This window comes from Cygnus atratus, chromosome 2 (assembly GCF_013377495.2).
Source record: "Cygnus atratus isolate AKBS03 ecotype Queensland, Australia chromosome 2, CAtr_DNAZoo_HiC_assembly, whole genome shotgun sequence".
NCBI classification, from domain to species: Eukaryota; Metazoa; Chordata; class Aves; order Anseriformes; family Anatidae; genus Cygnus; species Cygnus atratus.
Genome location: NC_066363.1, coordinates 63,719,611 through 63,741,982, shown reverse-complemented (window position 1 = coordinate 63,741,982; position 22,372 = coordinate 63,719,611). Strand labels below are relative to the sequence as shown.

The 22,372-nt window shown below is 44.6% G+C and overlaps 1 protein-coding gene across 3 annotated transcripts in view; it reads left to right on the top strand.

Annotated features, from left to right (window-relative positions):
- The first annotated feature begins 1,783 nt into the window (after positions 1-1,783).
- AOAH (acyloxyacyl hydrolase) overlaps positions 1,784-22,372 on the top strand; it is a 78,860-nt gene continuing 58,271 nt past the window's right edge. The window contains exons 1-3 of one of the 3 annotated variants that reach the window (XM_035552387.2): positions 1,784-1,830; positions 2,371-2,528; positions 18,322-18,417. In XM_035552387.2, coding sequence (XP_035408280.1) covers positions 2,372-2,528; positions 18,322-18,417 — 253 coding nt within the window. In that variant the 5' untranslated portion in view covers positions 1,784-1,830; position 2,371. Of the gene's footprint in view, positions 1,831-1,985; positions 2,176-2,370; positions 2,529-18,321; positions 18,418-22,372 lie in introns of those variants that run through there. The other 2 variants (XM_035552386.2, XM_050708682.1) reach the window with 2 other exon arrangements.

Sequence of the window (22,372 nt, the reverse complement as noted above, 5' to 3'; positions counted from 1 at the left end):
GCTTAGATGTTATGCACAAATGTAATGGAAGTGTTTATGATCAAATCCCTTCCTTTGGGACAGATCTGATGTGTTTTATTTTACCTCCCATTAACGTCATTTACGTATGATGCTAAGAAGAGACAACATCACATGTTCCTGTGCCAAAGCCAACCTGGCAAAAGGCAGGACTTGCTATCTGATTTAAGTGGGAGAAAGAAAGATTTAACATCGGGAGGGGGTAAATTCCCAGCTGGCCTCTAATTCTACACATGCATATCCCCTGTTTGTCTGACCAAATTGCATATTTCTAAAGCTTCAAATTTTTCTTTAATTGGTGTAAGAGCTTCACAAATGCATGAGGTCTAGTGAAAAACAGCACTGCATTACACACAATTCTGGGTTATCTCACCACTCTTTTGAACCTCAAATGCAAGAAAATAACCCTGCTGATGAGGGGATAGAGCAGTATGCTCTGCAGGTTTACACACCGGGGAGAAGCTTGGGAGCTGCCTATATACATTCTAAGTGCTGTTGTTTAGATTTGTGTTTCACTACAGTGATAAAGTGGAAACCATTCCAAAGACCTCAGTGCTAGCAAGATTTTTTTCCTTGTCTATTATTAGCACTCTGCTTTAGCAGCAAGCACTCATGAGCCAATAGGCACAATTTTAAAGGACTTCAAAGTGTCATCGGGAACCAAGTGATATGTATGTTAAAAAGGGTTTAATGGAGCTGCAGTCACTGTAGCACAGTGGCTTTTTATAGCAAGTTTTTACAGCATTAAGAAAAACATTCTGCAAATTTCAGTAGGGCTGGCATATGGATAAGATACTTTGCACTATGATTTTTGTTTATCTGCTATTAAAAAAGAAAAAAAGGCAGAAAAGGGGAGCTGCTCTGAACATTGCTAGCTATATGAAGAATGATAAGCAGGAACAGGCCTGCAAAGCTCAGCAAGAGCTATTAGCTCTATTTTGAGTGTTGTTTTTTTTTTTTCCTAAAAAAAGGAAAAACATACATTTGCAAGCCAATGGCTTGGTTTAGAGAATGAATATATACAGTGATATATATTAATATTGAAATTGTTAACTTTTTTTTTTTTTTCCAGAGCCACTGGATTACAAAACCATGGACCACAAGGCAAATTGTTCCCCAGAGCTGAGGCAGACTTTCAGTGACCATCTCTGAAAGCACCTTAGGTTGGGCTCCCGCTGAAGAGAAACCTTAAGAAGCCATTCACAAAAACCACGTTAAATACTAGAGATGACATGATTGCTGTGGGGTCATATTGATCTGCAGGAGTGGCTGAGGATTTGGAGGGAATCATTGATTTTAAAGATGAGAAACTGCTGATTTATATTATCTGTGTTTCCCTTTACAGCACCGTTTACGAGTCTGCTTTAATTATGCCTGGGAAGTCTGTAGAGATGCCAAATGAGACAGGCGCCTCATCACACTTCAGCGTCCTGCAGCGAAAGCCTGCCCACATCTGGGAGAGCCGACCACGAGCCTTCAGGCCAGGGAATGGCTGGCTGCAGCCTCGTCTGGGAAAACAACACAGGCAGGAAAACCCTTTAGCTGTTGTGCCTGCCCGAGCAGGGAAAGATCAGCATTTCCAAACCTCGTAGGCAGCTGGGGGATGCGCACAAGGCTGGTGGGAGCAGGGCTGCCCCAGCCTCCTCCCAGAGGTGCAGCTCACTTCGCTCCCACTGTTGCCATCGTGCCAGCAGCTGCCAGCCCGTCCTCCTGACTCGGTCTCTGCCACCGGCAGCCTCTTTCTGTTATCTTTTTAATTTTATTTTTATCCCATCCTCCCGTATGGAAACCCTGCTCTAAAGAAGCAGGAGAGTATTTATTTATTTATTTATCTGAGCGGAGGAGGGCAGAGGAGTGCTGGGGCGGGGGGGAAGGGTTTTGTGGGTTGTTTTCTTTTTGCAACACTAGTTGCTCAGGGGAGTGTCTTGCGTTATTAATGCTGAGTGGCTCCGGCAGCTACTGTGGTTTTAAGGTCGTTAGTCACCCGCTGCTGGTGCAGGAGAAGTGAGAGCGCCGAGCCAGAGCTGCTCAGGCAACCCTCTTTGTACCGCCAGGCCGGAAGGTTGGAAAGAGCTGCAAGTGGGGCCGCGGGGCCATGGGGGGGTGCGGAGAGCAGCTGGGGCCGCAGGGACATAGCCCCCTCACCACGGCCATGGGGTGAGCGTGGGGTGCTCCCTGCATCCCATAGGGGCAGGCCAGGGAGCAGCCGTGCATCATATTTTACACCCCACGGGAGCTGCCAGTGTGACAGGAATGCAGGATGCTCCCCGCACATTAAGGGAATGCAGGCGCACGTGCGCTCTTCCCATCTGATTGTTGGTTTTCTTTTTTTTTTTCTCTCTCTTTCCTTAGGATGAGGGCCTCTAGGCAGACATTTCTTAATTTATTCTGCATCCTCTGGCTGCTGCTGCTGCTGCTGAAGGCTGCCTCTTGCTCCCCTCTGCCCAGCGGAGACGACTCACCGCCCCCTTTGCTCCCCTCCGGGCTGTACAAAGGACACACCTGTGTCGGTATGTATGCAGGCTCTGTTTGCCTGCCCAGCTAGTTCATTTGTTACTGCACTGTTGAGCAGAGCACTGCTGTGCACATCGTAAATCACTCCTTTATCTGTTCCTACAGCTGTACTGCAAAATACTCGAAGTCTTTGGTGAAACTGTCACTTAAGATGTTGCAAGGCCAGTGTGGGGTCTGGAGTTATTTTATGATATTGTTTTTGAGCGGCTGCTTCCCAAAGTTCACGGTTTTTTTGCTCTACAGGGAATGGTATCTGAAGCTCTGGCTTCAGCGTTTATAGGTCTGGGACCTGGAAAACAGGTGGTGGTGGCAGTTCCTGATGCTGGTTGTGGGTCAGGCTGCGTGGTGTGTAGCCACAGGAGGACACACTGTCCCCCGGCTCATGTAGGGTCTCCTTGGTGATTCCGTTTCCCAGGAGACCACTCCTGAGAGTAGCTGGTCCTCACTTGGGCCACAGAGAAAGACCTGGAAGGTTGTTGCCCAAGGTGCTCGCATGCTGCAGCTGAAATTCCCCAGGACCTGGTGGCGTGGCTGATTCCTGTGCTGGTTTTGGGGCCAAGGGGTGCCAGCAGGGGTGCCAGCAGGGTAGTCCCATCTGCTGTGGTCGCTGGCAGCTAACAAACTGCCAGGGCTTCTTCCTCCCATCTCTCCTTCTCACGAGTGCATCTGCACTTCCCATGTGCTCCCTGAACAGGACTGTGGCATCCCGGCTGAGGTGGGGGGGGGGGGGGGGGGGGGGGAGGTGCATTTTGGCAGCCCCCTCCCACAGTACCGACGTGCCTGTGAGGATCTCCACAGCAGCTGTGGCTGGGAGCATCGTGCAGCCCTGACACTCCTGACTAATTTCTTCCTAAAGCAGAACTGGTGACGCCAGCATCAGCGTGACCTGGGGGTATCTCTGCGTCAGAAGGGCTGTCGGAGCGACACTGTATACCTAGAGGGATGTGGCGGCTTGCATCTTTCATGCACACAAATGTATAAACCACATCCATCACTTAACTTTATGACCCAATGTTTTATATTGTCTTTTTTTAGCTTTCGGGGCATTTTTGTGCCATAAACATAAATCACATTGCAGTTCTCCATGCCTCAGAAGGCAATATTTTAACCAAAAATTATTTTCATTGTGTCTTAAGGAACACAATTAGAAATAATTCTAAGCTCGATTGAAATTTTGTTGTTGTTGTTGTTGTTTGTTTGTTTCCCACGCTCCCAAGCCACCCAAAGTGTGGATCTGAGCAGCACTGAGGCAGGGTGAATGGAAAGCAGACTGAAGTCATGGTGCTGGGACTCGAGTAGCCCCATCCAGGGCTCAGCCGCCAGCCAGAAAATGAAAGCAAGCGGCGAAAAGCAGAAATGGCTGCCTGGGACCGCTGCTGCTGGAGCAGGTAGTGAGAGAGAAATGGTGCTTTTTAATGGCCAGATCTTTAGTCAGCTGCATTTTTAATGGCACGGAGGAAGAGGTGAGCATGCTTCCCCTAGGATTATTATAGCTGAATTTTTAAAATTTCAGATCCGAGTGTTGTCTGCCCTTTCGAGCTACTTCATGAGCACGTAGTTGCCCCATCGAGGCTCAAAAGCCCTAAATGACCCCCAGAGACTTTCACCACTCCTGTAAGCCACAAGAGAGAAGCCTGCAGGGCATTGAAGTGGCGCGAGGCAGGGCTGATGCCCACAGGCATGCTGGCTGTGATCTAGCCCCAGCGATCACCCCAGGGCTTTGTGGGTTAGCTGCTCTCTTGGCTAGCTCTTGGAAAGGAGGACAAGCTGCCTGTGCCTCTTCCCTTTCACAAAGGGGACAGGGGTGGTGATTGCACTGGAGCAGGGGTAGCGTCTGGTTTGGTGGCCAGCCCTCCTAAGAGCAGAAATGAAGTCGAGATGCACCACATCTCTGGGAGGGCAAGTGTGATTTCCTTTCAACAGCTTGACCACAGACCCTGTTAGCTCAGTTTTCTGTCTGGGAAGGCATCAGAAGAGAGCTGTGAGAACTTCCGCTGACTTTTTGGTCATATAGACCAAGGCAGCATTTTTAACATTAGAGACACCCACTGCGAAATGTAGAGGAGTTTTTCTTGAAGAAATGGACTTTCTCAATTAAATGCTTGGTCAGGGGACTAATCTTTTGAAAACATTTGTCTCATTTATTTTTTTTTGTAAGTGAAATGAGGTGTCTGCACATTGAATAGTCATTTCTGAGCACTGCTGTGTGTGCACAACCCACGTGATGGAGATTACTATGTTAATAGCCAGTGCCAGTGAGGAAATAGATGCTCTTTCAGTTACAAAACAGAAAATATTTTCCATAAAATCTTTCCACTGAAAGTAGCACCCACCTTGAAGAAGTATGTAGAAATTATATGATGGGAGAGCAAAGTACAGCTCTGGTACCCCAGCTGAATGTGTTACAATTTGGTCACCCTTTTTCTGCTCCCCTTGCTAGCGGCACTCCCTGGGTAGGCACCATCTCCCGCAGGTATGTTCTGGTCATACTGGGGAAACGGCTGGGTCATTTTTGATGCATTTTCTTGGGGAAAAAAATAATAAAAAAGGCTGCTTCATTCAAAGAATGACTTTTCACAATTGACTTGGTATAAAAAAAAGTATCTGGAACATGCTCCCCCTAGAAAGGGATTTAATGCTGCTGCCTTTTAGAATTATGGAAAAAGGGGGCAAGGACCTGGTGATAATCCTCTTGGCCTTGAGATCAGATCCAGTGCTCCTAAGTAATTCCTAAACATCTCCAACCTTCTTTTAAATAGGTACTAGAGAGCAGAGCTTCCTCATGGTCTTTCCTTGGCCCTATCTTCAGAGAAAGCTTCCCAGCACCTGACAGTCTCTTTTCTCCATCCATGAAAGCTGTCTCCTGCCTCCCCAGGCTGGGGAAATGCTCCCTCTTCTGCATATAGTGAAACCAGCTCAGGTTCTCCCTCTGGTCTTCTTGCAGGCTTTGCATGTGACATATTCTTCTGCTTGGTCCTAATGACAGGTGAAATGGCTTTCATACGTTTTCCTCTATGTGAATACCCATGAAGATGTTTTTTTCCTCATGCAAAGACAGTGAGTTTATGGTCTGTGCACTGTTTTGGGAGCTGGATGCTAGATTTGGTTTTAGTTTCTGGATTTGTTGTTAACTGACAGTATGTCTTAAGGGATTTCTTCAGGACAAGACTTAGAAAACCTCTTGCTAGAAGCAGCCTGAGGGTTTCATTGGGGCATCTGGAGAGCAAGATGCTGTGTGTTTTTCTCTCAGGAATTAAGTATGAGTGTGACCTTTGAATACTCAGCTCAGGCCTTTGACATTTCCCATCTGTTAAATGAGGAAAATACCACCCATTTCACGAGGCAAGTAAACGTTTACTTAAGCTAATGCTAATGTACCCAAAGATAGTACAGTAACCCCAGTAACTAGTAATGCCAATGTTAATATTTCTTTATATGTAAGATGATGTCCATTATTTATATACTTTTCTGAAACTGTTGTAAAGGTTTTATTCCCCTTCTGAATTATGACAGAGCCCTTAAAGTGTCTGCAAATTGTCCTGTACTCTAACAAAGTCAAATTCATCCAGAAGTGTCTGAAGCACCCTCAGGAGAGGCAGAAGTTGCCCTGGAAAACAGGGGAGATGCTGAAAGACAGGAAGGAACTGCTGCATTCGTCTCTTCAAAATGGTGAAAAAAGAAAATTCGGGGAACTGTAGATCAGTCAGTTAAGCATCAATTCCTGGAAAACTCATGCAGTAATTAATCAAAATTTTTTCAAAGCACCTTTCAAAAATAAATATGAATAAGAGCCTAATGATTTATCAAGGAGAATCAGTGTCAGACCAACCTAATTTTCTTTGATGACAGGATAACAGCATGTAGACACAGAAGAAGCAGTAGATGATATAGCTTGATTTTAGTAAGGCTTTTGGAACCACCTCAGCACTAATCTGATGGCTGAGAGTTGTGTGACACTGATTAAGTTTCTACACAGCAGAATAAAACTGGTGAATGGCCTTGTTCAGAGAGTAATTACAAATGGCCCACTCCCTATGCGGAAGGATGTACAAAATCAGATCTTTCTTAGACCTCAACTTTGAATGTAGTATCATTCCATATTTTGTTTAGCCTGGATAATAGAGTGCTATTAAATTAATAGCTCAGATAAAACTGAGAAGGTTTGCAAGTATAGTGTAGGGCAGGATTAGATTCAAAACAGTCTTGAAAACTTGGAGTAGTTTCCCCACAAAAAAAATAAAATAATCATTTCAACACAGGTATGCAGATGAGGAACAGCTGGCTAGGTAGCATCCCCAGGGAAGATCATCTGGGCTTGTAGTGGCACAATGATGGCATGCTGTCAGGATGAACGCACACACTGCAGACAACAAGATGTGTGAACAGGAGTTAGCTTGCAAGACATGTGAAGTAACCCGCTACCTTTCTCAGCACTGACAAAGCCCCTGAGGAATTTCTGCATTCCCTTTTGGGGCTGTGCATCAAGAATGAAGCAGAGTGACGAGATTTCAGAGGAAAACTAACATAAACTATAAAGCATGATTGAATAAATTGGAGTTAATTAGTCTAGAGAGGACAAACTTGAGAAAAGATGTTAAATCTGTTCTCAAAAACATTAAAGGGGTGATTTATCCTCCAGGATCCTAACAGACACAGCAATAAATAATGGAAATAAATACTATTCAGATTAGGGGCATTCAGGTTAGGAAGAGTGTATTCTAGTGGTAACAATAAGTAAACACTGTCATCAGTTCCTGAGGAGGCTGTAGAAGACCTCATTAGAGGTCTTAACATTTCTGTGTCTACCCTGTCCCTTAGGAACAGCATGGACACACACCATTGATTAGCTGCTAGACTAGAGGTGTGTGTAGGATGTCTTCTTCCCGGACGGCGTTTCTGGCTCTCTCTTCTGTGACTGCAAGCACCATTTGCAAATAGCAGAGTTTATTTATTTTCTCCCCAGCAGCAGGCTGCCCTGCTCTTTTTGCCGATTAACTTTGGCTGCCCTTTTTGGAATGAGGCTATTAGTCAGGGAGTGCTCAATACACCCAGACAGCAGCGCTTTCCATCTTCTTTGCTAGCAAAGTGAGATCCTGTGGGTCAGCAGCCGGGGGCGCAAATTTCACTGCCTTTGTGCTCAATATAATGCCATTCTTAGTAACCTTCATGGGTTACCTCTTCTGTTCACCCATGAGAACGTAATTCCTAATGTATGAAGATGTGTGGTTTTCAAACATATTTTCAGCTCCGGTTATATTAAAAAATGAATGTTTCGGAGCTGCCCAGCTGTACAAAACTCCAGCTTCCACCTGTGTTGATTTGTGTGATAGTCAATGGTCCCAGCAGCTCGCCTCTGTCTAGCTGTGTGTGGATGCAGGGATGAAATATGCCCGCAGAGTGACAGCAGGACCAGTGGCATTTGGAGCTCCCAAAAACTTTATGCAGTGGAATTCGCCAAAGGGGGCTGGAGGCTTTTCATCACCACGCTCAGACAAAGCGGCTGTGTGCATATTGTCTGGGGAGGCACCATGACAGCACCTATAATACACACCTCGATGAGTCCCGTAAAAACGCCATGCCCGATATCAGTGTAGAACCACGATGGATCTCACTGAAAGTCTGGGCTTGGTTTCGATTGCAGTTAACTCAGTATCAAGCTGCAGCACCTCTGTTCACTTCACTGACATTGGTCAGTTAACACACCAAAACTTGGTCTGATGATCAGCAATAAATAGCAAATTTAACTGCAGCCTTTTTTGCTATGATTGTTCTTCAGACAGAAAAACCACAGGCATGAGTAGTGCGGAAGATATGAAAGCGACTCTTAAAAGGGAAATATTTTCTACAGCAATTTGTATTTTTCAACGACTGATGGTAAAAATTTAATTTTCAAGATCACCCCAAGTCCTATTGAAAGTTTATGACTCTAAAATGTAAATACATCTACTGATCTCAATAAAAAGGTGTGCTTTGCATACCTACCTAAATACGTACATTTGGGTGTAAATACACACACGTATATGTGCATATACAGACATGGGTAGTCTTATATGTCACTGATGCTTGCCTTTAGTATATGTTTTCTTTAATCTTACTTATTTAATATTGTCTGTTTGATTGCTGATTGCCACAACATGTGCGCCTCCCACTCCTGTTCATATGTTAGCCCTACACAGAACTTCAGAACAACCTGCTTATATTTAAGGCAATCATTTTCAGTGCTTTTAGGAACTGTACAGCTGAAACAAGTTTTGTGCATTCCAAATCTTAAAATGGTCAAATCTTTGAAGACTGGATGAAATTATCCATGTGGCTTACTGTTTGGCACAGGACAAGGGAACAGTCCCAATGTCAAGAGATAATAAAACTGCCTCTGCCGCCATTCAGGCTTCAGTACATTTTTAATACTCTTCCCAGATTTGAAAATGAAAAATATGTTAATGGCACACATACATTTTTTTAATTAATTAAAGTAATTTTCCATTGGAAATGCCTGGGGTTATAGATCTTGTTAAATAGGGCTTTTTAAAGTATACTACAGGAAACACCAGGGATGCATTTAGCTGGCAGGTATAGATACCAGAGTGTTCCACTAGATGGAAACTAAATTTTCTGTACCAGCATAACGATATCAGAGTCCTCATAGGACATCTTAAGGAAACAGTAATGAATGAGTAGAGCTCTGAAGCTCAGGGTCTAAAGTGTCTCACTGCTGTTGCATGAGCTGCAGAGGCATGAGCAACAGAAATGATAATTGGTATTCCAGGGTTAGCTATTTTTGTTACAGAGCTGTGATACACTTAAGATACTGCTATACTGACATCAAAATTTCAAAAACATCTTTACCCAGTATACTATATGTAATTTTATGCCCAGTGTCAGGTTTGGTAGTACTATACCATTTAGCGTTTTCAGGATATTTTATGACACTTGGCTAATTTATGGCAAAAAAGGTCTTGTATACGCCAACATATTAGAATACAGATACCTATAATTATATTCCATCACATCAGTATCTCTATGAAATGCAATAACCCTAACTGTGAGTGGAATAAGAAACAAAGTCTGAGTTAAAAGACTTTCATAGTCACATCCCTTTCTAAATAGTCTTTCAAAGCAACAAACGCTGCAGATGCACATGGAAAATAACAATCCTAACTTTGCTTATACACTTACATTTGTTGAGCTGACTATTTGCATGCTGGAAGGAAATCCAGAGATTTCGATGGGTTGTTCTTTGAAGGTATCAGCTCAGTGCTCAGAAGCAGCAGTAGAATGCAAAATGGGTATGGGGAAGTATTAGGAAAGGTATATATAGTGGAAAAGAAATCTTTCCTGTATTGGGCATTGAATATCCATGGTCTGTCTGCACCTGGAGTACCCATGTACAGTTTTGTTCCCCATCTCAGGGGAGAAAACAGTAGACCTGCTGACTTCTAATTAGCTCCCCACACTCATTTCAAATAGGAATGCCTTATTTTGGGTTGAACTGGACCTGGATTAGGCAAATTAGGAAAGAGGTGTTTTTACTCCAGAACATTAGCATCAGCATGAGAAGTCACAGTATGGTCTGATACACTTTGTAGACTACCTCTGGGAGCTCCACCTCTGTATGATTCATTTTAAAAGATGTACTGGAACCCACAACATGAAATGATCATCCGAAATGGAAGAAGTGAAGCCCATGTTTCATGAAAACTTTCATCTTCTATATAGAACCAGGAATGTGATAGATGGGTTTGTTTTTACAGGGGCTTTGCTGCTGCAGACAGGTATTTGGGGCAGAGGTTTGCCAGTTCACCAAGTGAGGCTCCAGCTCCTGCCCCACGGGGAGCAGGCAGGGTAACCACAGCCTAGTGGGCAGGGCTTGTGGAGAGCTATTTGTGTCCAAGGCCACTTTTCTTGGCTTATTTCCTTCTTGTGCTTCAGGGGTACAGCTAATTTATAGCTGGGGAATGGTGATATGGCTGGATGGGCAAGAAAAGGCTCCAACACTCACGAGCATGAGCAAAAAATGGCAAAGGAGGATGTGCTAGGTGCCAGAAATCCATTTAACAGGACAAAAATATCCACAAATCCAAAACTCAGAAAAGCATCTCCCAGCATCCAGACACTCCTTGACATCCACAGGTATAATTCTAATTATAGATCCTTTCAAACATGTGCAGCAGAAGTGGATTAAGTTAAATAGTCTGTTCAAACTGCCAGAGGCTTTGTGGCTAAGAAATGAATCTCTCTAGCTCTGATTTTATTATTGGGGTATGATTTTTTTTTCCAAGCGTATTGGAAACATCATTTTATTATTACATGCTATTTTCAAATACACAGGGAGAAGTACTTCCTGACGTGTATTTTCAGATTACTGCTGCTGAGCAAAATGGTTATGGTTTTCTCTTATCTCTTCAGAAATTAATAGCAGATGGGACAAACTACCACTAAAAGAGACAAGTGTTTTATTACTACCAAAGTCTAGTTTCTAATGGCTGGTAGGCATTATACCACCAATGAATTTCTTCCAGAGAAAACATCCTTCAGCCTGGCAAGGTATTGAAACCTGTTATTGAAGTGTGACAGCAAAGTCAATTTCTTGAAACTTGTTTCTAAGGAAATTCATATGCAACTACAAAAAGAAAAGTTGAGCTTTTCATAATCTTTAATTATGAAGCCTGTCTACCCAGACCCAGACCAGACCCTACACTGCAGGGAACTCCAGGAAACTGCCCTAGGGTGAAGGGTGTTAGTAATTGGACATTCCTTGCTGAGAGGCAGTGAAGCACCAATTTGCCATCTGGACAATCTCTCCAGAGATGTTTGCTGCCTGCTGGGAACCCACAGTCACGATATCACGAAGAGGCTACCAAGCCTGGTAAAGCCAAGGGACTAAAACCCATCCCTACTTTTTCATGTAGGGTTGAATAAGGCTGCAGTGAGGTGACTCTGAAATATCAAAAAGGGTTCTGTGTCCCTCAGATGTTGAAGGGATCAGGAGCACAGGTAGTGTTCTCTATCCTCCCAGTTGGAGACTGGGACCTCAAAAGAAGGAGATGGACGGATCAGGTGAATGATTTGCTGCATGGCCAGTACCATACTCAGGGGTTTGGGTTCTACGATCTCAGACGCACCTTTGAGAGACCGGGCATGCTGACACTGGATGGGGTGCACCTGAGCAAGTGGGGCAAGAGCATTCTGGGCAGCTGCATGGCCGAGAGGAGTCTGTTGCTGAGGCCTTCCTGCTTCAGCTACAAGAAGCGTCACGCTCGCAGGCTCTCACCCTGACATGGACCTCAACCCCTGGACGTCTGCTGGGAGAGCAGCACAGCAGGCCGCAAGCAACCCAGGAGACTCCTGTGGTACACTAAGGGTAACCTCAAGGCCCAGGTTTGTGGCAAACCAACCAGAGGAGAAGCATTGCTGGGCCTGGTGCTCCCCAACACAGACCAACTTGTTAACTAGGTTGAGACTGGAGGCAGCCTGGCTGCAGCAACCACACCGTGGCTGAGTTTGTGATCTGAGGAGTATGGGCCCAGCATAGAGCAAAGTCAGGACCATGAACATTAGGAGACCAAATTCCCAGCTATTTAAAGAATTAGTGGATGAGACCCCATGGGACACTGACCTTGGTGACAGAGCAACTGGTCAGAGCTGGCAACTCTTTAAGGGCACTTAGAGTGCAAGAGCTCTCAATCCTCATGTGTAAGAAATGTGTAAGAAATCAAGCAGGGAAGGCAGGAAAAGGGGATGGCTGAGCCATCAGTTTGCCTGCTGAGCAAACTGAGTTGCAGTCAACAGCTCGATGTCCAGGTCCCCTTTCCCCAAGCAGAGCTACAGGCTGGGAGATGAGTGGCTGGAAAGCTACCTGGCTGAAAAGGACCTGGGAGTATTGGTTGATAGTCGGCTGAATATGAGCCAGCAGTGTGCTCAGGTGGCCAAGAAGGCCAACAGCATCCTGGCCTGTATAAGAAGCAGTATGGCCAGCAGGTCTAGGGAAGTGATTGTGCCCCTGTACTCGGCTCTGGTGAGGCCGCACCTTGAGTACTGTGTTCAGTTTTGGGCCCCTCGCTACAGGAAGGACATGGACGTGCTCGAGAGAGTCCAGAGAAGGGCGACGAAGCTGGTGAGGGGTCTGGAGAACAAGTCTTACGAGGAGCGGCTGAGGGAGCTGGGCTTGTTCAGCCTGGAGAAGAGGAGGCTCAGGGGCGACCTTATCGCTCTCTACAGTTACCTTAAAGGAGGCTGTAGAGAGGTGGGGGTTGGTCTGTTCTCCCACATGCCTGGTGACAGGACGAGGGGGAATAGGCGAAAGTTGCGTCAGGGGAGTTTTAGGTTGGATGTTAGGAAGTTCTTCTTTACCGAAAGGGTTATTAAGCATTGGAACGGGCTGCCCAGGGAGGTGGTGGAGTCACCATCCCTGGAGGTCTTTAAAAGACGTTTAGATGTAGAGCTTAGCGATATGGTTTAATGGAGTGCTTAGTGTTAGGTCGGAGGTTGGACTCGATGATCTTGAGGTCTCTTCCAACCTAGAAATCTGTGTCTGTGTCTGTGTCTGTGTCAGGTGGAGGCCGGTGACAAGTGGTGTTCCTCAGGGGTCTGTCTTGGGGCCAGTGCAGTTTAATATCTTTGTTAATGACATAGACAGTGGGATCAAGTGCATCCTCAGCAAGTTTGCAGATGACACCAAACCGAGCAGTGCAGTTGATACACCAGAAGGAAGGGATGCCATCCAAAGGGACCTGGACAAGCTAAATAAGTGGGCCCATGTGAACCTGATGAGATTCAACAAGTCCAAGTGCAAGGTGCTGCACCTGGGTCGGGGCAATCCCAGACATGAGTACAGACTGGGAGAAGAACTCATTGAGAGCAGCCCTGCAGAGAAGGACTTGGGGGTTCTGGTGGATGAAAAGCTCTATGCAAGCCAGCAGTGCGTGCTTGCAGCCCAGAAGGCCGACTGCATCCTGAGCTGCATCAACAGAGGGGTGGCCAGCAGGGTGAGGGAGGTGATTGTGCCCCTTGTGAGGGGGATTGTGCCCTTGTGAGGTCCCACTTGGAGTACTGCTTCCAGATCTGGAGCCCCCAGCAGAAGAAAGATGTGGGGCTGTTAGAATGGTTCCAGAGGAGGGCCATGAGAATAATCAGAGGGCTGGAGCACCTCTCCTGTGAAGGAAGTCTGAGAGAGCTGGGGCTGTTCAGCCTGGAGAAGAAAAGGCTCCGGGGAGGCCTCACCGTGTCCTTTCAGTACCTAAAGGGGGGTTATAAAAAGATGAAGAGTGACTTTTTACATGGGCAGATAGTGATAGGACAAGTGGGAATGGTTTTAAACTAAAAGAGGGGAGATTTAGATTAGATGCTAGAAGGAAATTCTTTGCTCAGGGTGGTGAGGCACTGGGACAGGTTGCCCAGAGAAGCTGTGGATGCCCCATCCCTGGAGGTGTTCAAGGTGAGGTCGAATGGGGCTTTGGGCAACCTGGTCAGGTGGGAGGTGTCCCTGCCCATGGCAGGGGGTTGGAACTGTGTGATCTTTAAGGTCCCTTCCAACCCAAGCCATTCTATGGTACATTGCTTTGTATGTGCCCAGCTCATAATGAGAAATAAATCACATGTAAATATGTAGTAAATTAAAAGCAAGCAATAGTTGCTAATGACTGTCCAGATCTGGAAGTGCTTTTCTACAGATCCCAGAGTATTAAGAAGTTTATATTCTCACACACAAGTAATCATACTTAATTATAGCAGTGAAATTTCCACAGTCGAAGACATATGATTTCCCCCTGTCATTTTTAGCTATTTTCCATTTTTAGCCTACAGGATTAAGACCTATTAAACGTTAGGATAACTTGTTAGCATTTCTGATGATTTGCTTACTTAGCGTGCAGGGACATTTCTGTTGATTTTGTTAGGGGGTAGTGGCTTCTTGTGCTGCAGCCAGCCGTGAATCCTTTTCCTACCACTAAATCCAGAAGAAGATGTCCTATATGATGAGAAACAAGGATTTGTAGTAGGAGCAAGGATAGTCTGAGTTAACTTCAGCTTATGGACACTAACCCCTTGAGGCTTTACCTATAGCCCAACACAGGACATAGGTTCTCCTAGAGAATAAATCTGAATTGCTCCCTGGGGAGAGTGCGTTTTTTATCCAAAAATCAGGGAGCATGGGTGGGGTTGACTCCCTGGACTGGAGTGAGTCCTTACACTTTCCTCCTTTTCCTGAGTAACTTAAAGTCTCCAAGAGCTGCTCCTGATGACCTCAGTCTAGAGAAAAGGCTCTGAAGTCACCAGGGGCATGGCCTGTGGTGGGAAAATAAGAAGTGCCAGCAGACCAGGAGGAGCAAAGAGCCGCAGCATCTGAGGCTAAGGACGCCTCTAACTGGAAGTGCAGACCCCCTTGAAAATCAGTCAAGTCTTTCTTCACCTGATTGTCCTGCCATGTGTAGTGTTTCATCTGAAGAAACTGCATTCAAGGGGAGCACCCGAAGAATGAAGTTGTGGCTGATGGGTGCCTGCAGCAGGGAGGGGTTTTAGCATCCTCTGTGTGACAGTAAAGATGGGTCTATGAGAGCAAACACCCTGAAGTTCAGCTCCGTGGGTTTTTCCCAAGTTGCCAGGCTATTATTGTTATTTATATTCATTTAGCATGCCGTAGCCCAAGGTATTGCATTAAGTACTTCACCATCTCAGCAATGACTCTGTTAATTCTCAGGCAAAGCAAATCTCCCTTTGGGCCTGGTTCAATAGACACAGAAGTGCCTGACTGACTTAATCAACATGAAAATTTTCCATTTAATTGCCAGGAGACCTCTTCCTGAGTAGGGTTACCTGAATGATTGTTTTTGTGATTAAGAATTCTGTTTCTATTTGGCAGAGCTGGACCAAAAATAGCTATTTTTCCCCCCTCTGCAGTACTTTGACAAACATGAGAGAGAAAATATCTTACATCTTCAGTGGAGGCTGTCTTTTTGTATTCCAGTGGAAAGTGAAGCGCCAAGGGTATTTTTATCCTCAGGACAACCTGTTGGATTTTGAGCGTTGCTCAGGCTGTGCTTCCACTGCCCCTTTGTCTGCACTGATCCTAGCAGAGGAGGGAAGACCTGGCTGTGATAACAAAGATGTGAATTAATGAGACCATGGCTGATTAGACAGGAGAAGAACTTCTTTGTTTCCCCACGATGAGACAATCTCTCGGCCAGCTGCTTAGTCTGTCTTTAGTGTGAATAACTCCACTTTGGTTCAAGCTCAGAGCCATTCGTGGTTGGGGCAGCAGGCAGAGTCATTCTCCCAGTGGTGACAATTTGTGAGCTCCATCATGGTGGTGCATGCAGAGGTCCTGCAGAGGATGCTGGAGGTGGCAGACAGACTTTTAGATTGCTGGACACAGCCAAGGCCCCCTGTTCCTGTGCTGGGTTTCCTTCTCTCCTTCTCATATTCACCCCTCAATGACTCCTGGATTCATATCTGCTAATCACTGGTATGTCCTCATTCATAGCTTCATTAAGCAATGATTGGTAAAACAATAGAAACTGTTTTTTTTTGTGTTTTTTTTTTTTTTTTCAGAAAATATCAAAGGACTGCCTTGTTTCTATCTTTCCTCTTGGACTGCTTTTTGTCTTTCTGACTTCTAGACAGCAAGATATTTAGATGAAAACTCAACCTTAGTAAGAGAAGAAAGGAAGGCATGGAAAGAATATGTTTTGTGGTTAAGGCATCATTTTGTTCATTTAATTTATCTGAGCCTCTGTCCTCATGAATAAAACAGACCCAGTAAAAAGGCAGGGGACAGGTAATTTTGTCTCTGAGTTGCTTACATATGTTAATAATACAGCCTTGTAACTACCAAGAGAGGCAACACACACCCTGTAGGATGTCTGGAGGATGTGCACCACCGTCTCAGCACTAAGTGATGGAGCCCATGCTACTGTCACAAATAAACCAGGGTCTGTTTTCTCTCTGTGGGTCCAGTGCAGGACATGGCTTGCATGCAAACAGCTGAAGTCTCTTTATGAGCCATTGTGTTTTTAATTAACTGTTAATTCCTTGGACTAGCTTGTGTGTTTTGCAGGGTTGAGAGAAGAAGGAATGACTTGTTTCGGGGTTTTCTCTTGGTTGAATCTGTCTCCATATACTCTCTTATTCTTCTAGTCTGATGAGAGGTAATGGCATCCTTTATAAATAATTCTGCAGAGGATTTTGAGTGAGAGTTTTGTTTAATAAGTATGGAGAAGTGGGCTTTTATCTTTGCAAAAGAGGTGGCAAGTTCACTGTAATTTCCACTGAATTACTGTTTTTGGTGCAGGAGGAGTAACAGACAAATCAAAGAAATTGGAACTGCAAGTTCCAATTATTCTACCTCCTCTTTGACTTGCCACTTGATCCATAGGAGCATTGAAGTTATTTATGTTGAAAAATACCACTTTGATTTAATAGCACATAGGCACTTGGTAGGAATTTAAAAGCTCACTTAGAAGAGTCGTGCCAGTCTAGAAACCTAAACATTAATTCTCTTGAGATCTGGAAAGAGATGGATCTTCATCCACTTCTAAATGTTGCAGCTTCCCTCCATTTCTGGACTTGTCAGTGACAATTTTGAGAGCTGAGATTTCTTGTACCAGGGACGAAAGAAGGTTCAGCTACAGGAATTTTGAGGAGAAATCTTTGTTCATGCTGCTGGAAATTGGCCTTCTGGCTCCCTGTCTCCTGCCTGCCTGGGATACCCACCTGTGTTACGCAGGCTCTGAGTCCAGGCTGGGACCTCACTCTCCCCAATAGCTGTGAAGTGTAACTATTTTTGTTAGAGTTGACATCACCAAATGTGTTTTTTTGTTTGTTTGTTTGTTTGTTTAATAAAATGATGGAGCCACTGCAGAAAGAGAGAGTGCAATGCTGGCTCACAGCAATTTACAATCTTCCTGAAATGAGAGGGTTATGGTCATTGTGTGAATTTGGAATTATTTGTATATGCAGATGACACTGAACCTTCTTCATCTTAAAAGTATCAGAAAATGAGTGCGTCACATCTTACTATAATGTGTAAGCTCTTGGGTCTCAGCTGTACCCACTCCAAGGAGCAGCTAAGCTTTATTCCTGCTTCCACCAAGATTAGTGATGTGACATGATCACCTTCGTAGTTCAGAGGAAATGGCTTCTTTACAACCACAGGAGAGCAGAAAGAACCCAGTGGCATTCTGGCTTTAGAAAATGGCTAGCTGGGCCTAATGGCCCTACGCATGCCAAACATCACTGGTCTTCAGAGGAAAGCCTGTGAAAAAATGGTACCACAGTGGTTGTGTGATGCTTCATGGCTGTCAGCACACACGTCTGGTCCATGACATTTCTTCTTCAGGCAGCATCAACACCCATTTATTTTTTAGTTTTGGTAGCTTTCTGTGTGGCTTGTGTGAACAAGAAGTCCCATCAGGTACAGACGTGTGTCCTTTTTTGTGTGAGAGGTACCAGGAGGGCAGGAGGCAAAGCAGACAGCTGTAAGCTGCAGCTCTCCACTGCACTCCTTGGTCTTCATCCTTGAAAGGATGGAAAATCCTTTATTTAACAGCAATGTCCAGTGCTGTAAAAGCCAGACTGTTCTGCGCTTTCCTTTTACATAGATATGTCTCTCTGATAACCTACATGTTTTTGAATAAAGTCAGAAATTTACAGTTATGCACTCCCCCCAAACCCCAAGCACTCATCTGCCATGGAGCATGTCAAGAAATTAAATGCCCAATGACACCTGAAGTGTGGCACAGGGTGCTTCATCACACAATGGGGATAACTGTATTCACTCTGTTTGTTTGTTTGAAGGATGTGTGCTTGTGGTCTCTGTGATTGAACAGCTTGCACAGTGGCACAACAGTACAGTAAAGGCAGCTGTGGAGAGACTGTGCAACTACATACCTGGTAAGTACCAAATAATGTGCCATATGTTACATTGGTACTGCTGTATTTCTGTTAATTAAAAATTCACACATTGAGTCTGAAAAAGCCTTAGCCACTTCTCGTGCAGCATCTAAAATCAATGTAGCTGAAAGATAGCCAGGCGCTATCTGCAGGGAAGACATGGCTTCAGCAGAGCTGGGATTTTGTCCCAAAGTTACAGTGAATGGGGTTGTATTATGCCCACATGCCTGTCAGTCCCTTTCTCCCTGCTCTTTGTCTCCCTTTGTCTCTTTGTTAACAGCTTAAAAATAGTCAGATTCAATGTATGTCCAGCCACTCCTCTTTCTTGTTGATACGGGTCTTTATAGCAACTAAGAAGATTAAAATATTTTCAGCATGGATAGGAAGCCACTATTGTAAAATCATAAAAATTAGCTGAGGTTGACAGTGATAAGATGTGAACCATTTGGTCTGCACAGAAAAGCTATTGAAATGTAACATGAGAAAAATTTCAAAAGTGAGAGCTATTCCATATCAATATATGTAGACTCCCCCTTTTCTTTCTTTTATTTTATCTGCCCAAGGGAGTCTCTCTGTCCAAGCACATCTCTAAATAGAGAACAGTTTGAATACCAAAATAGCTTTGTGCTTCACAGACCCATCCTACAACTATTTAAGTAGCTAGATCTCACATTAATGTCATCTTTTTAACTTTATGAATGCAAAAAGGTGGCTTAGGTTTCTACATTAAAGAGCCATTTATATAGGCCTTCATGAGTTGTATCTCTGAGAAACCATCTTGCTCTATAGACCTCAGTTTCATGGAAGATGCATGTAGAATATTAATTCCTTCCTTTCCAAGACATTATTTCCTGATACAGGATGAGGCAGGGAGGTAATTACTGGAATTCATTCATTGACAGAATGATGCTTATCTTATTTCTATTCCATAAGTAATATCCTCAGTGTTTTAAATTATAGGCACATAACCATGAAGTTGCAATTAGAAGCGCTGATCCTGATATTAAAATACAATTTTCTTCTTTAAAACGTGACATGCTAGGTCTATGATCATGATTCACTCCATGGACTGTGTTCAGCTGACATGTCAAGATATTTCTTTTCAACTGCCATTCTTCACACACATAAAATCCTATTATCCCTTTAGTTAAAGCTGTATAATCCAGTTACCTTCTATGAGATGCATGGATACACCCAATAGAAAAAAATGACCCTGAACTTGAAAGGAGTGAAAAATCCTAGGGATTGTGCAGGAGCTACTGTGTAACCCAATTTATCCTCCCTTAGGAGGTGAACTCTGTAGCCCAGCAGGATTCATCAGCTTCCTCTCGCTCCTTGAAACAATAGAAAAGCTTGGATACTCATGAGGAGCAAGCCTATTAAATCAGGCCATGCCATTTTTGCTGAAGGAACCATTTCATTATTAGACACATGCCTACAATTACTTGTTAGAATAACTGTGACAAATCGATGCAATGAGACTTTTTCTAGGGACAAAAAGGGAATATGCACTCTTTTTTTTTTTCTTTTTTTTTTTTTTGTTTAAAGGGCCTCATAATTTTGATTGCAATGAAGGGGAGTTGGATCAGGTCTTCAGTGAAGTTACATGCTATTCAAAAACAAAAATAGTTAAAGAAAAAGAGAGGAATTCAGCACCCATCAATCCCGCTCAATCCCATAAGCTGTGTAGAAGACACAGTCATGTGCTGGCATGAAAATATTTGTATGTGCCATGTACGTGATTTGAGTGACAATAAAACTATGAAAATGTTAACAGTAACATCACCAGTGAAGGAGCAGACAGAAACGCCAGGTCTGGAGGAATGGGCAGTATTTGTGGTAAAAGGGATGTTAGCTAGAATATGTGTTTGCCTGGATCCTGGCTCTCTGCTGGATGAAAGTTAGGTATCTGATACCTGAAATGTGCTTTGAGACTGTCTGCCTTGGCGTTGCCTCCAAGTCATGCTCTGCTTCTGTCAACCACTGCTGTGTAAACACCTTAGAGCTTGAGTGGAAATGGCAACATGATTAATACCATCTTTCCTGCAAATATTTATCCTCTGGGACTCAGCCAGGATTTGTGTTTCTAACCCTACAAAGCTATAGAGGAAAAAAAATAATAATTTTTTTTTATCATGTAAGAACAGGGCAGTTAGGGGATTTCTTCCCTGAAGCAGTGCAGAAGGAAGTATACTTACTTCTGGCCAAGAACCTCAAATTTTTTCTCTAAATTCTCCAGTGTTTAGTTTGGTTTAAGCTCTTATCTTGTCCCTGAACATTCAACATTATTCGTCATCATCTCTTTCTTTTCCCCTCCTTTCTGACTTACGCAGCTTCTTCCCAACAGAGCTTTCTCTCTGTAACATCCTCTTCTTGTGTGAGTTCAGGAGGTTTGTGGACACACGAATACAGGGCATGTCCTGTAAACATGACTTGTGGCTCAGGTCTCTTTGTTGGAAGCCTGAATGGCATTGGCATCTTCCAAGATGACTCTACTTGTCCAACAATAATTTTATATAATTGCAGCTCTTTTCACCACCAGTCATTCTCCCCTTTGTCCCCTCTTTGGGCAGCTAGAAGCCAACCTTGCCACGGGCACGAGGAAATCATCACTTAGTAATGTGCCTGGCCAGCAGGCCCCCAGCACCAGCTCCCTAAAGCTGACGGCCAGCCAAACCCTCCCCTCCTCGCAGCCTCCAGCACTGGCTGTGGCATCTCTCTGGCTCCTCTGGGGCCAGAAACCTTGTGGAAATCAGCTGGTTTGGGAAACCTGCATGGAGAGCATCCCCTGTGATGCCCCAGGGATGGGCTGGGGAAGCCAGCCACCTTCTGTGGGCTGCCGGAGGGAGCCAGGAGCCCCACTGGCCAGCCTCATCCAAGGGTGCTGTAATCAGAAATGATACCAAATGCAGGGTTATTGATGTCTGTGATGCCTTTCCTTTTAGGTGAACAAGAATAAAATCTAATTCCAGCCAGGAGACCAATTTTTGACTCGCAGATAGCTCCTAAAAAGCCAATAGAGAGGAATTATGTGGCAAAGAAGGCAAAGAAATGAAGCTAATAACTTGATTGAAATAAAATATCTGGCATGGGATAAGAAAAATCAGCTTTTGCTGTTACAAGAGCTGTCTGCAACACTAAATGAGTAGGAGGGTGCTGGGGAAATTATGCTTCCACTCCCTGCTGCACCTTCCAGGGCCGTGTCCTCGTTTCTCTAGGGTGAGCACAGCCAGGGCCATGGATGTGCAAGAGGAAATGACTTCTCTCAGGAATTTCACCAGCTGTGAGTTTTCTGGTGCAACCCAGCCTCTTGGTGGCTTCTACCAGCAGCAGTGCTGCCCAGGCAAGGCACAGCACCTCCTCTGCAGGATGTGTGCATGGTTAGCCAGCTCCTGGCTGCTCAGACTGGGAAACAGTCTCTTTTCAGGGGTTGTAAAGTAGTGGAGAGGCTACTTTTTTACAACGGTACCTTAAAGAAATCTCTGACGAGCTGTCTTGTGCAGGGCCTGGAGGGCACATTGCACCCAGCTTCAAGAAAGACCCCTGAGCCAGCACATGGCTGGAGACTGTGAAAGGCACCAACATGCAAAGTGTCAAATATTTGTTTGAATGTTATTACTCCTGCTCTATACAAAGCAGAATCTTCTACCTTGCAAAATCCCCCAGAGACACGGACGCAGCTCCAGCAGTACGGTGAAGTCCTTCATCGCTTGCTGCACTTTATCTATTTGTTTTCTTTCTTCTTGTAAGCCTATCACAGTTTGCTTGAACTGCTCAGAAAATGCTGCAGCATATGTGATTTGTTTTGGCTTTCACGTGATGCAATGCTCAGAACATTTAGCAAATGCTTGTTATTCTTTTCAGTCTTTTCCAAGTGGCTTGCCTAAAGCCAGAGAAGGGCTTCATATCCCAGCCTAGGTCAGAAATTCAGGAGTTCACCCATTCTCTGGTTCTA